This window comes from Onychostoma macrolepis, chromosome 05 (assembly GCF_012432095.1).
Source record: "Onychostoma macrolepis isolate SWU-2019 chromosome 05, ASM1243209v1, whole genome shotgun sequence".
NCBI classification, from domain to species: Eukaryota; Metazoa; Chordata; class Actinopteri; order Cypriniformes; family Cyprinidae; genus Onychostoma; species Onychostoma macrolepis.
The window spans coordinates 14590064-14605020 of NC_081159.1; the positions used below are offsets into that span (position 1 = coordinate 14590064).

Sequence of the window (14957 nt, forward strand, 5' to 3'; positions counted from 1 at the left end):
GTCAATACAATAGTATGCGCAAACTGCATGTGCGCAGCCCAATTTTTTCGAATTGTGCATACTTTGTTATATTCAGCTCGCATTCGCCTTGAATTATTTTCATTAATTTTGTTTGTCCACAAGGTGGCAAAACTAGCTTTGACAAAGAACACTGAAAACAACAATAAAAATAGACGTCCACTTTGATGAGCGTTTATATTGAGGGGGTTAAAAGAAACGCAAAAACTCCAACAACATTTTTAACAGTTTTAACTTCTGGAAAGGAAAAGACACTTGACAATTCAGCTGTAGGCAATAAAGTTTCGCAACAAAATTAAAGTATACTTTTTGGCTTTAGTGTTTCAATTATACCTGGATGTCTATGGTGATATCAAAAGCCTCAGTTTGACTTGATCCATCACTGATGTAAAAGCTGAAGACATCCTGGCGTATGTTGGCTTGGCGGATGTTTTGAACATAGAAGATATTTTCTGCGGTGAGGTCTTCTATAGTGAAAGGGACGTCGGGGCTGATCACGCGAGATCCACCAATCGCTGCTGGACACAAAGAACACATCTCAATGTTTTGAACAAACAACACGTTGTTCTTGAGACTGCATTTTACTGGGAATAACATTTCTGAGCCTAAAATCCAAACAGCTGATCTCAAAAACAACGAACAAGCAACTTTCTAGACAAAACACAAGAGAGAGTGACTGTCAGTTGCAAGACAAGAAATCGCTAATATTTATGAATAAATGGCTGTGAGGTTCAAAAACAAACCCAAAATCACGAAAATAAAAAGTGTTTTTTGAAAAGTAGATACATCACAGTTTGCATTTATTTTGGATGAAAAACGAAATTTTGTACAACTGTAATTGGGTGTTTATGTTCCACCATGATCTGCATCTCCTTTCATCTTCCCCACTCAAACAGGAAGCCTGAATAAAGATGACCGCTTCAATCTGAATTTCACAGATCTACAAATCTCTATAACAGCAAATGAGCGCTCTCCTCATGAATAAAATTACGCCATCAGCAACTGCTGAAAAAAAATATATAAACCATCTGCCCTTAAGTGACTGGGAAAAGGAAGCTAACAATCTAAGATATATTACACATAGAGATAGCTAAGAGATATACCTTGTTTTGTGTTCTCAATGAAACCATACTTCGGTGGGCTGATCAGCCACACCAGGAGGTCCTTTCTGGGTGTGTCTGGGTCAGATGCAATAATGTGATTGGCTGAGAGCTGGACTCTCCCTCCTTCTTGAACCTATCCACGGGAAACACCATAAAGAGTTTGGAAAGGCTGAAAGAATCAGATCTAAAACTAGTTGACTGGTGAAGTGGGAACTGTTCCTACCTTAATGCCGCTGCGGACGGTGACAACAGGTGGCTGTCTCTGGGTAGACGTGATGGTGATAGTGAACATCTGGTTCTCCAAACGATTGTTCTCACCATCATAGACGACAAAGTGGAAAATATCGGTGACAGGCTGGTTACCCGTTTCAAAGGATGTAACATACCTTTAAAAAAACAACAAAAAAATCAATAATATTTTTCACACTATTTTCAAACTTCTTCAAATGCTGAATAAAAAAGAGCCACAGCACATTTTTAAAAAATGCAGAAAACATAAGGTATGTACCATCTGCTTAAAAAGCAAACCAAAAAGGATAACAGTCAAACATGGGCAAAGATATAATCGCCTGAGAGAACCGTTTCATATTTCATCATTTCTCAGCAGGGCTCAACAATTTAAAGCAATTAAAGAAGCTTGTGTTAGAATGCATGTTGAGTCTCCCCAAGCATTTCAACTCGCCAAACATTTTACATGCCTCATTTATATTAACATAAGCTGAACTAGGAAGAACACATTAATACTGGTAATGATCTAAAAAACACATTGAGAAGGACCTGACCACATATTCAAAATAATATGAACATGCAGCAGAATTGTGGTAAAAATGAAAGCAATATTATTTAAATTCAATTATCGTAAAATAAATGAAAGAGCTGCTAAGAATATAAAATACATCTGATGCAGGCAGGATTTTTATAGAACTAAATAAAATAAACAAAAAATGAACTTTACTAAAACTAAAAATGATTAAAACTTTAACAAAAATTAAAAATATATTTTAAAATAAAATGAATTCAAAACATTAATAAAAACTATAATAGTACCTTAATGATACTAAAATGCAGGATGCAGGGTGTTTACCTGATTTTGTGGTTGTTGATGTCCTCCATTGTAAAGGAAGAATATTCACTAAGTTCCTCGAGGTCTGTTTCAGCCTTGGTTTTGGTGAGGATCCCATACATCGGTACAGAAACTAACTGCACAAAAATTGTCTCATCGGGAGATTTATCATCCTACAAGACATTGACAGTTACTTTTAAGCATATTGTAATCGGCCAATTTGAACTTTTATTTTCAGTTATAGTCAGAACATGTCATTCCTTACCATATAAGCTAACTGTGAACGTCTAATGATGGTACTGCTCTTCTCCGCCACCTCCATTGACAGCAGGGCCTTAGGGTCACGTTTGGGTGCGTCACCTTTGACCTCCGATACCAAGACCTGCACCGTGATGGAGGTCATGGAGATCCCGTCTGTCACAGAGAAAGTCATGGAGTCCTCCTCAGTGGTGAGACCCGTATGCTCATACTGCAAAACATTCCTGGTCATATCACTGGAGGTGAAGGTGTCCCCTGAGATGAGGGAGAGTTTTGATCAATAAACTAAAGCAACTGAAGCCAGAAAATAAGATAAAAAAGAACACACCAGGGAGAACCAAAAATGCTGTACCTACCATTGACCATCTGGACCTGGGAGCCAAGGTCCACTCTCAGGAGGGTCCCGTGTAGGGGCCCCTCCACCAGCTCAAACTCTAGTTCTTCAGGGTCCGTATCAGCATCTGTTACTGCTAACTGTCGTCCACCTATATGACACAGAAACAAATTATTAGATTAAAAGGCGCAAATCTTATGTTTGTTGCACTGACACCTAGTGGTGTGGATGTAGAAAAGGTTTTCGAGAAATGCGCTATTTGCACTAAAACATCTGTTTTTCAATGCCAAAAATATGCATTAAAAAGTGAGCATTAGTCATGCCATCCTAATCACTTTTGAACATGATTTAAAACATTTTTCAAAAGAACTAATCAGTTCTTTATGTGTAAATCTTTTTTAATGAGGTACAAAACTTTTTAATGACACTGACTGGGCCTTTAAAATACTTATTCATTCACACTAATTACTTTGTAGCACTTAAGCCAATGCAAGTGTCCTTACCCACTGGTGCCCTGCCACCGAGACTGACCTCCAGCACCGGATCCAGAATCTGAAAGACCGGCGGCTGCTGATGATTGGCCAGCAACAGAATAGCAAAGTCCATCTCTGGAGTGGTGTGCTCTCCATCAGAAACTGATATAAAAGAAGGAATAGGAATAAGTCACACATGCACAAGAACACTGTTGACCTTCAGGACAGTTCTGTCTTCTGCACTTCAGCTCAATACAGCACAGATGAATGAATGCAACTTAGATACAGGAAGAATGAATCAGAAAGAGAGCGAAAGAAAACAGAAAGACTTATAAAGACATTTTACATCATGTCATTCTCCAGAGACTGAATATTTGATGTAAAATACAGGGATAACTTGGCATATACAACTATTCAACATTCCCAATAATATTATTTCTTCATAAATGTCAGCAAAGAAAGATCCATTTGATAAATGTCGAAATCAGCCTTAACTGCTGTAACCTTCAGAGCTCAAGTAGTTGTATGACATGTATATATTTGTGCTTGTGAAAATTTGAAACCATGGCATCCTAGTGTCCTCCAACTTAACACTTACTGTCTGTGAGGTAGCATTGCATTGATATTCCTAACATTCTGGTGAGAAGTTTGTTCTTAACATCTAATATTTAGTCTTAACATATTGCTTAACAGGACAGCTTCTCTTTGGTGACATACTGTATGCAAGACTTCTCCAAACATTTAGTCTGCTTAAACCTGCCCCTGCAAGCTCACATTCATCTGCCTCCACTTTTGAATACGCATGACCAACTTGAACCCACTACAAAATCTGGATGGTTAAAATCTTTCACTCTCACAAATTCTTGACTACTGTAATTTCACCCACAAAATTAGCAGAAATATGGTAAATGCGACTGCACATTTAGCTGTTTTTGTATTTTTTATAAATGTTCTAGTTTAAGGTAGAAATACAAGAAATGAGTTTGAAAATCCTCTATTGACTTACACTGCAGACCGATCTCAAATCTCCCTTTTCTGTCAAAGATACTAGAAAAGGTACTATCCTCACAATTATATTCCTTCTTAGAGAAAAATGGTATCTGTGTGGATTTCCAGTCAGGATTTAGACCGTTTCATAGCACTGAGACTGCTCTCATTAGAGTTACAAATGACCTGCTCTTGTCATCTGATCGTGGTTGCATCTCTCTATTAGTATTACTGGATCTTAGTGCTGCGTTCGACACTATCGACCACAACATTCTTTTGAATAGACTAGAAAACTTTGTTGGCATTAGTGGAAGTGCATTAGCATGGTTCAGATCGTATTTATCTGACCGCCATCAATTTGTAGCAGTGAATGAAGAGGTATCATATCGATCACAAGTGCAGCATGGAGTACCTCAAGGCTCAGTACTAGGGCCGTTACTTTTCACGCTTAACATGTTACCCTTAGGAAATATCATCAGGAAACACGGTGTTAGCTTTGACTGTTATGCTGATGATACTCAGCTCTATATTTCTTCGCACCCCGGTGAAACACGCCAAATTGAGAAACTGCTAAATTCTGAAAAAACAGAGGTGTTAATTATCGGACCTAAAACCCCCACATGTAATAACTTAGAACACTGTCTAACACTTGATGGCTGCTCTGTAAATTCTTCGTCATCAGTTAGGAACCTAGGAATCTTTCCTTTGACAGCCACGTTTCTAAATTGAGACCTATGCTCTCAAAGTCAAATGCAGAAATGTTAATTCATGCATTTATGACCTCAAGGTTAGATTATTGTAATGCTTTATTGGGTGGTTGTTCTGCACGCTTAATAAACAAACTACAGATGGTCCAAAATGCAGCAGCTAGAGTTTTTACCAGAACCAGGAAGTATGACCACATCAGCCCGGTCCTGTCAACAGTGTCTGTCACTGGCTCCCTACTAAACATCGAATAGATTTTAAAATCTTGTTAATTACTTATAAAGCCCTGAATGGTTTAGCTCCTCAGTACTTGAGCGAGCTCTTATCACATTATAGTCCTCCATGTGCACTACGTTCTCAAAACTCTGGCCATTTGATAATACCTACTGTAGAATATCAAAATCAACTGCGGGCGGCAGAACCTTTTCCTATTTAGCGCCAAAACTCTGGAACAATCTACCTAACACTGTTCAGAAGGCAGACACACTCTGTCAGTTTAAATCTAGTTTAAAGACCCATCTCTTTAACCTGGCTTACACATAATACAGTAATACGCTTCTAATATTCAAATCCGTTAAAGGATTGTTAGGCTGCATTAATTAGGTCAACCAGAACCGGGAACACTTCCCATAACACCCGATGTACTTGTTACATCGTAAGAAGAATGGCATCTATGCTAATATTAGTCTGTTTCTTTCTTATTCCGAGATCACCATTGCCACCCGATCCAGTCCGTATCCAGATCAGATGGTGGATCAGCACCTAGAGATGACCTCTACAGCCCTGAACGTCAGCGGAGATCAGGACACCTAGATGAGCCCCAGAGACAGATCCCCAGTGAGGACCTCGTCACCTAGACAGCCATCGGGAACAAGACCACGGGAACCAAATGAGTCCTTTACACAATCTGACTTTGCTGCAGTTGGAATTGAACTGCTGTTTCGTCTGGTCAGAGGAGAATAGGCCCCCCGACTGAGTCTGGTTTCTCCTAAGGTTTTTTTCTCCATTCTGTCACTGATGGAGTTTTGGTTCCTTGCCGCTGTCGCCTCTGGCTTGCTTAGTTGGGGACACTTAATTTCCAGCCATATCGTCGACTTGATTGCACAGATACTATTTAAACTGAACTGAGCTGGATGATGACATCACTGAATTCAATAATGAAATGCCTTTAACAGTGTTTAATCTTGTCATTTTACATTATTGACACTATTTTCCTATTTTGATATTGGAAAGTTGCTTTGACACAATCTGTATTGTTAAAACCGCTATATAAATAAAGGTGACTTGACTGCATTAAAAATGTAACTGTCGGGAATGCTAAAATAGTCATATTTGCAAAAAGAATTGTGATTGGTCTTGTCTTTCTTGCAAGTATGTACAGTAATCATCTATAGCCTCCTTGTCTACTTATTTTTGGGATTCTATTTTGCATCTGAAAACAAAACACATTTTGAGTGGCAAAACAACTGCAAAGTGCTTTTACATTTCGCAAAAAAAGGAAAAGGAATAAAACAAAACTGTGGTGATTTGGTATTAAAACTCTATTATATAATCTATTATGATTTTACAGAAGCAAAATAAATAACTAAAATAAAATAAATGGTGTAAGGGTAGAAGTGGAGAAGTTGTTTTTAAATTACAATTTACATATTTTTAATGCAAATGAGACAAAGACCGTGATCCTGTCAGAACAATGAAAAAAGCATGAAAACAGAATATTTGAATTAAAACTATGTGTTAAAACAGGTGCTGCTATGTTTTATGCACTGTAGTTTTCCTTCAGTTGAGTATATGTGTAAGGTAGGAATAAAAAGCTCCTTTAGCATCGACTTGTGATGCTGCTGTTCTTCTACAGTCTATGGTTACTCTCAATCCATTAGTAAAAGCACTAAAAGGAGTTTGTCTGCCCTACAGTGCCCTGTTTCCATCCAGACACAGAAGGGCATATGAGCAGTCACAGCTCTGATTCATGGACACTGCGAGAAGAAGATGGATGCACAGTTGTATCCTGCTGTCAGGTTGAATAAAGCATATGGATGGACATCAGAAAGAGAGAGGGAATTATATTTCCTCTTTGGAAGAGAAGGTCCCATAAATAAATAACAGCAACACACCAAGGAATGTGGTATCAGAGGCACAGAGGGATCTGTCTATGGTGTTTCAGAGGAAGAAATGAATTCTGTGTTTGCTGGAAGCGTGTAAGGTAAGGGAGAATAAAGCAGAGTCAGGGGGGTTACAGAGGCCAAAAGTGATTATACTGTATACCTGTGAAATGGAGGCTCACTGACTCTGGTAGACCTGCAGGAATGAAACGGCGTTAGTGGTTACTTTCACAATCAACTGCTAACAAATCACAATAATTAGAGTGCAGGGTGAAAGGTTATTTCATATTTAAACAGTTAAGCTGGAGAGGTGAGTTTTACAGACTTATGCATCGCTAACAATACCTCAGATGTTGGGTTTGACAGCTCAGAAGCACCAATTAGCATAAGATTAGTACTAAATCAACAGTGCGCTGGCATATTCTCTAATTAACTTCACACACAAACCATACACATTTCAAATTAATGAACGTGTCATTATACTACTGCGTGCTACTATTGTTACATCCATTGCAGAGCACTGTAAAAACTGCAATTAAAAAATATTTAGGGACTACATTTTCCAGTTGACTCAAAAGAACTGTAAATGAATGAATTTGAGTGGTTGTGCTCAAAACTTGCACTCAGGTTACATAATTCTTCAGAAATCATTCTAATATGTTGATTCTGTGCTCAAGAAACATTTGTTTCATGTAATAATGCAAAGACTAACCTGTAAATGAGTACTGATAAAGCTCCTGAAGGTGGGAAGGGGCTTGTGGGGGTCTGTAGATAATTTTGCCACTGTCTACATCAGCCTGGGTGAAGAGACGCACATGATGGTAAGGTCTGTCCCTGTGCTCCAGCGTACCTGAAAGAGGAGCGTGACATCATTATATTAATATTAATATAACAATCAGTTCCGTATTAGAAGCTTAGAAATGAAATGAAATAGAGATTGTGGGTTTATTCTGCTTCCTTATGCATAATTTACACATTTACACATACATATAAAACAGATGAAGATTTCTTGTGCATAAATGAATAAATATTCATGAGCTACGTCACAACCAGCATCTTTTTATTTATTTATTTTTTTTAACTGTTTTTTTCTATAGTGAGAGAAGGTTTATGACTATTCTATGACTGTTATTTAATCCAAATTAAACATCTAATTCACAAAAGGATATGAAACATCTGTGACATTGAGCAACCACATATGAAGTTTCTCTTAATGATGTGAAATGTCTACCCTTCCATTAAAGTCTCGGCAAGTTTCACCTTTGAAATCCTCTACTCTCTATTTAATGGTACAAAAAGGAGAACAAAACAAAACGATCAGGCTTCCATTATGCCTGTAAGTGTCCTACTCCTCACCCCTATGACAATAATGGAGGTTTAGTTACCGTGGACTGAGGTAAGGGCTTTGGTGATGTTGTAGACAAGCTTGTCGCTGGGCGTCTCAGAGTCAGTGAAGGAGAGAGCAGACGCAGATATCACAGTCACGCGATCTTCCAGTGCCTGCACACACACACACACACACACACAGCCAAAAACATTTACATTGAAGACAAAACAGTTTGGACATCATATGGATCTCAGACTGTCAAGTGTTTTTTTTCTTTTTCTTTTTTTTATGAAGAAGTCTCTTATGCTCACCAAGGCTGCATTTATTTAAAAAAAAAAAAAAAAAAAAAAAAACCTATATTGTAAAATATTATTACAATTTAAAATAAGTGTCTTCTATTTTTTAGAATGTAATTTATGTAATTTATTCCTTCCAACATTTCAGCAACTGTTATTACAGTATTTTATTTATTTATTTTGGTGTGGAAACCATGCTATATTTTTTTCAGCATTCTTTGAAAGAATAGCATTTATTTAAAATATATTTTTTTGTAAATTTCAATGTAAACAATTTAATGTGTCCTTGCAAAATAAAAATATTAAAGGGATATTTCACCAACCCATTTTTGGTAACCCATTAGTGCTGTCAATCGATTAAAAAATGTAATCGCGTTAATCACAGTCATTTACTGTGATTAATCATGATTAATCGCAAATTTTAAATACTAGGATTTACCTGTAAATGTGTTGAAAAACAAATGCATGACAAACTAGTTTAAGGAAACAGAACCTTTCACACTTCCGCCAGGTATGAGACATAATCCTTATTATCCTTTTATCATTATTCTTTTGTTTTTATTCAGCCATTATCAGCCTTTAAACTGGCAATAAAACGTTTACCAAGCCACATCGCTTCAATCCCAGTATACATTTACCCAACTATTATCAAAAGTATTTCTAAATAAATACAACAAAACATTTCTTGCGACCTTACATGAAGCATTATGACAAAATGCATTATGAAGAAGAATTGGACCTTCTGCAGGTGCATTACAGCTAATATTAGCATCATGCTTCTTAAGACAATTTATGCGATTAATAATACACTTTTACTCAAAACTCACTTTAAACACTTTAAATCGGGTGTTTGTAATAACTTCCTTTTACGATGACATGTGGAATTTGGTCGTTTACTGTTGTTAAAATATGCTATTTATAGCCTTTTATATCGCTGCACAAATTAGCATTTCAGATGTACACATTCAACTCAAGAAAATCACATACAAACCATATCCTATCGTAATCGTGTGTTTAGTATCTTATATAATCTATAGTGGCTGTTGTCATGTTTATTTCTGCTGCTCTGCTGAAACTCACATTGTTGTGATGTTACAACTGCCTCTCTGTTCTTAAGTTGCCAGGGATACATTCCAAGTATAATACACATTAGTAAAAGGATCTATTTTAATTTTTATTTGTCTATATACACTTTGGGCGGCCGCGGTACATTATAAAAGTAACGTTAGCCCAAAAAAACGCAACCCACAGCACTGTAATTTTTCCCGCGACTGTATTTTCAAAATAGCCCACTTGTGCCGCTACCCTGGCAACACTGGTCCGCTGTACCCTCATCACACAAATGATAAATAACCTTCCGCGCTGTGAAGTTGGGGTCAAACCTTATCAAACGATTAATTTGCGTTGAAAAAATATTAACATTAATGTTGACACCCCTAAAAAAAATAAAACATATTGACCCCAGCTTTTTAAATGTATCCCCTATATTTCTCACTATTAAACTGGGGAATGAGAAAGTATTTTAACAGGAAAAACAAAACACACTTGACTTGACTAAGAAGAAGTTTCAATTGAAAAACAGGTTCAATACACTGAATGTAACTAAAATCTAACAAGACTTAAAATTATTCAGTCTTTTCATGCCCTGCTGTCTGAATCTTACAGTGATCTGCAGGTCGGCTCCAGGCGAGAGCTGAGGCAGGCCGGGGGTCTGAGGCATTACTCCTATAGTGAAGGTCTGCGTATCACCCAGAGTCTCTGGATAGACCTCACTTGAAACCTGCCAGCAAAAGCACACACACCCATGCATGAATAGACATTTCTAAATTAAACAAAAACCTCCGTATACATGCACATGTTCCCACTAGAAAATATAATCTGTCTCAAAAACAAATTTGAACATTTCTGAGACAATAATTGGCAATCATTAATGTACTACATAACTAAAATCACTCTCAATATACATATTATTTTTGAGGTATTTAATTAAATCTGTCATCAATTCTAATACAACTTTATTTCAACAGTGACGTCTTGAGCAGACACCTAACAAATAGGCTGAAGCACTTCACGGTCACAAAATCACCCCTGAGGATAAACTAAACTGTGTCGAACCATTAAAACTCAAATCTTATTTAATGAAGTCGGCGGCGCAGGGTACAGCCGCAGGCAAGACGAGAAGAGAAAAGAACAAACAAGAAGAGAAAGCAATTTTCTCGAGGACGACAAAAAAACTGTTGTCAAGAGTCATTAGGGGTTTAAGCTGATGAATTAAATGTGATTGAATGTCCTTTAATGCTGCTTACACTGATTTGAAACTGGATTTGAAGACAAATTAGCTCATTTATACCCAAGTAATGCAGTGAGGCTGGTGAAGGAGAAGTAGGACAGATGGACAAATTGGCCTAAGAGTGTGAAACAGAGCTGAAGTAAAATGGAGAAAATAGTCCAATAGCGCAAGAGAGGAACAATGTGTTTATCGCTCTAAGAGGTTTGTGTTAGCTTCGTGCATCACTTGTAACAGGAGACACGCTGATCTAAAAGTCTGATGTTGTGTGTGTGAGAGAGAAAGAAAAGTTCTGTTCAAAAGTCTGGGGTTGGGAGGATTTTTTATCGCGTTTTTGAAAGAAAGTTTGTGTATTCGTTTTATCAAAAATACAGCAAAACTGTAATACTGTGAAAAATTATTTCAATTTATTGCAATAAATATTTTTACAAATTTTATTAACCTCAAACTTTTGTCTGGTGCTTTGAGCATAGAAAAGAGTTTAACAGTGACTGCTGGGTGTGTGTTTGATGAAAGGTAATGGTGATTTGTTTTAAGTGGGCCAATCAACAAAAAACACCCTAATGAAAAAGAGTAACATATAAAGAATTATTTCTAACCAGCCAGAAGTCAAGTGACACCTATGGCTCTACATACTGAGTCGAAGGGCTCTTGTCAACACGACAGTATTTGCGCTCACAGTGTGTGCCTCACCTGAAACTGAAAAGTGTCTCTCTGTGTCCCGGATCCATAGTGTCTGTACCAGACAGTCCCTTCATTAACATCTTGCTGTGTAAATGAACTGGTTGCTGTGGTATCCTGACTATCTGGGAAGGACTGCCATGCCTCCACAGGACCATCAGCGGGCATAGACACCAGCACAATCTCTCCTAGACACATAAACACATAAGATACCTTTAGAAAGAAGCATTTTACCTTTTTACGTTTATGGCATTGAATTGAGTTTAGAAAGAAAGACAGACAGTGAGTAAAGAATGCTGGACACAGATGATGAGGATACCGTATTTGGGCTGTCCGCTCTCAGAATGAATGGTGTACAGGATTTCAGAGTCACTGGTTCCCTGGAATTGAGCATTGAGGCACTTTTTAGACAGCTGTACCATTCCTCCCTCCCTCACCCAGGTCTTAGGCACTGAACGCAGGGCAGGAGTCAAGCCAACCTACGGGGAAACCATAATGCACCATTAGGATTAATGGCATGTTTATTTCAAACTATAACAGCTTGTACCTTATAATAAAGTTAAGGTTATACACTACAATTCAAAGGTTTGGGGTTGGTAAGATTTTTTAAATGTTTTTGAAAGATGTCCCTTCCTCTCACCAAGGCTGCATTTGCTTGATGAAAAAATAGTAAAAATGGTAGTATTGTGAATTATTATTAATTTAAACAACTGTTTTCTATTTTAATATATTTAAAAATGTAAAAGTCTTTAGTGTCACAGTCTTTAGAAATCATTTGAATATGATGATTTGCTGCTATAAAGAAAGTTCTTAATATCAATATTAAAAGCAGCTTATTAATAGTTTTGTGGAAACTGTGATATACAGTTTGAAATTAAATTGGTACAAAAGATTTCTAAGTAACATTATATTCACTATTAACCAAGACTTTTCCCTTAATAAACTGCTAATTTGCTGCTTATTAATAGTAAGGTAGTGTGACGAGTTGGTGGCCCTCCCCCTCATTATCATCACCACCCCGTCCCTTATTCGCCGCCCTTCACCAGGCTCCCGACGGGAGTGGGTGTGTATGACAGGAGGGGCGTGGGATCAACGCGGGCTGGCGGCGTGTGATGAGGCACAGCTGGACTGAATGAAGCCTCATCACTGCCGCTGTTAAATGCCGAGCGCGCCTCTCCTCGAGAGACCGGTCTCTTCCCCCGTGCATGCACGCTGGTGTCCTCGTGGGTCCAGGAAGGGTGCGTAGAGGGACGACGCGCCACCGAGGAAGTAAGCTGCAGGACCCGTAGTCCGGATGAAAAGCCGCACCCGTAGTTACGGCCGTCGGGCCAGGATGCCGGGTCGTCCATCCCGCCAATGCCCGTAAGAGGTAGAGGAAGAGTCGCCGCTCAGGAGAAGCCGCCGCCCCTCGTGCCCCGGACCGCGGAAGCGCGTGCGGCCACTGGACTCCGCCCCTTCCCTGGACCCTTCCCTCCTTCTGGAACACTGCCCTCCTTCACGAGCCCCACAGCACGACGAGGACACCAGATTCCCTGTTTTGTTTGGACACTTCTTCTCCCTGGACACTTTATTTTATTGTTTAATAAAAGCCTCTCCGAGGCCTGACGCCACACCCACTGTGTCTGTCGTTGGCTCCTCCCGTCACAGTTGTTATCAAGTTTAGGTATGGAGTAGGACTAATCTCATGCAGAATAAGGCATTAATATTTGCTTTATAAGTGCTAATAAACAGCCAAAATGCTAGTAAAATGCAGGCTAATAAGCAACTACTTAATAGCAAGAATTGATCCTTAAATTAAAGAGTTACCGATTTCTAAGTAAAAGTATTTATTTCTTAAAAGAATGTACTAACTTCAAACTTGTTTCAAAGTTTACCATTAGGATGGAGTTTTTGCAGTGGTTTAATCATTAAAAAACCACAAGAAGATGCCTTTCTTGCATTTTACATTGAGAAACATCAATGCCACAAGAAGATCACAAAGACACATGTTAATCATACATACTCAGCTATCGCTATGCCAGGAATCTTTAGATCCTAACAGGGCTCTGAACATCCCCACGATAGCTGAGGAGCTCATTGTAGTGAATAAGATCATCCGTTTCACAGATAATCAAAGACCTTCAAGGACGTAGGGAGATGAAAGCTCCGATTCACAGAGGAAACACCTTGGCTCCCTTCCACCACCTTCCTGCTGATCCTGATCACCTCTCTGAGAGCGGGATGGATTTATAAAGCAAGGTGTTCACGGAAGAGTTCACTCCTAGGTCAAAACTATAGTCTGTTTCTAAAGAGCCCCACAACTTAATTCAGAGTTTTGGTACATTTCATGTAGTGAAAACGTTTTTTTGCTGTAACCTACTGTACTCAGGCTGATCCATTCATTTTACATAACATTTCCAACTTCAATTCAATGTTACCACTTTTTAGGTTACTTGATAAAACATCTTGTACAGTGAAAGTAATAACTGGCAATCTTTCGTTCTTTCCCTTTCGATTTAGAGATCAAAGTGGTGGAAAATGTGGGTATTTGAGTTCTCCAGGCCACGTTAAATCAAGGATCATTCACCAGTGCTGACCAATTACATGGATTAAGGACTACAAACACCAAATGACTTCTCTCGAAAAGGCTAATTGAAAGTCAGCTTCCTCTTTTATTCCTCTGTCATCATTGCAGAAATCCACATACTGTATTAAAGATCTTTTGAGATCAGGGACCTTGCTCCCAAAGCCAAAGCCAACAAGTCATTAACGCATAGTCGTCATGTTGCCTTCTCAGCCTTCGCCTCTTTCTGCTCTCATCACCTTGTGTTGTGGATGTAACATGACCTTTCCACTCACTGGTAGTTATGTGAGCGCAATAGACCTTGATGTGGCCCTTATGCATTTCTGCCCAATAAAACGTACTGCGATCCCACCAATAAAAACGATGTGCTATCGATCTGAAAACAGAGTGTTTACTGCGAAACAGGGCTTTCATTAGTCAAAAGCTGCTTAGGATGGTAGATAACAGGCTGCGGCAGGGAACAAGGCAGGTGTAATCGGATGACACTACAGAGAGATACGTGGATAAGGGTGTATGGAAGGGGGGACAGAGCTTGAAAAGCAAACAATCTGGCTAGACATCAGCAGGCTAAGGGCATGTCAAATAGTCAGAAAGGGGTGATTTCAAGCATAAACGGGATGGTGATGATTGTATAAGTGTGTATGAATGGAGAGAGGTATGAGATAGTGTTGTTAACCCTGTCAAGAAAAACACTTTACGCACTGCAGTCTATATCACAAAATCTATCCACTGTATCCAAAAGAATTTGCAAATTTGTTTT

General features: G+C 38.6%; 1 protein-coding gene across 4 annotated transcripts in view; it reads right to left on the reverse strand.

The window, feature by feature from the left end:
* The window catches only part of fras1 (Fraser extracellular matrix complex subunit 1), a 121665-nt gene that overhangs the window by 25323 nt on the left and 81385 nt on the right, over positions 1-14957 (reverse strand). For 2 of the 4 annotated variants that reach the window (XM_058775406.1, XM_058775409.1), the window contains 13 exons: positions 11954-12113; positions 11647-11822; positions 10330-10446; positions 8429-8543; positions 7756-7893; positions 7207-7239; positions 3280-3411; positions 2799-2927; positions 2450-2697; positions 2206-2357; positions 1345-1507; positions 1122-1254; positions 352-536 (listed from right to left, as the gene is read on the reverse strand). In XM_058775406.1, coding sequence (XP_058631389.1) covers positions 352-536; positions 1122-1254; positions 1345-1507; positions 2206-2357; positions 2450-2697; positions 2799-2927; positions 3280-3411; positions 7207-7239; positions 7756-7893; positions 8429-8543; positions 10330-10446; positions 11647-11822; positions 11954-12113 — 1881 coding nt within the window. The remainder of the gene's footprint in view (positions 1-351; positions 537-1121; positions 1255-1344; positions 1508-2205; positions 2358-2449; positions 2698-2798; positions 2928-3279; positions 3412-7206; positions 7240-7755; positions 7894-8428; positions 8544-10329; positions 10447-11646; positions 11823-11953; positions 12114-14957) is intronic. The other 2 variants (XM_058775407.1, XM_058775408.1) reach the window with 2 other exon arrangements.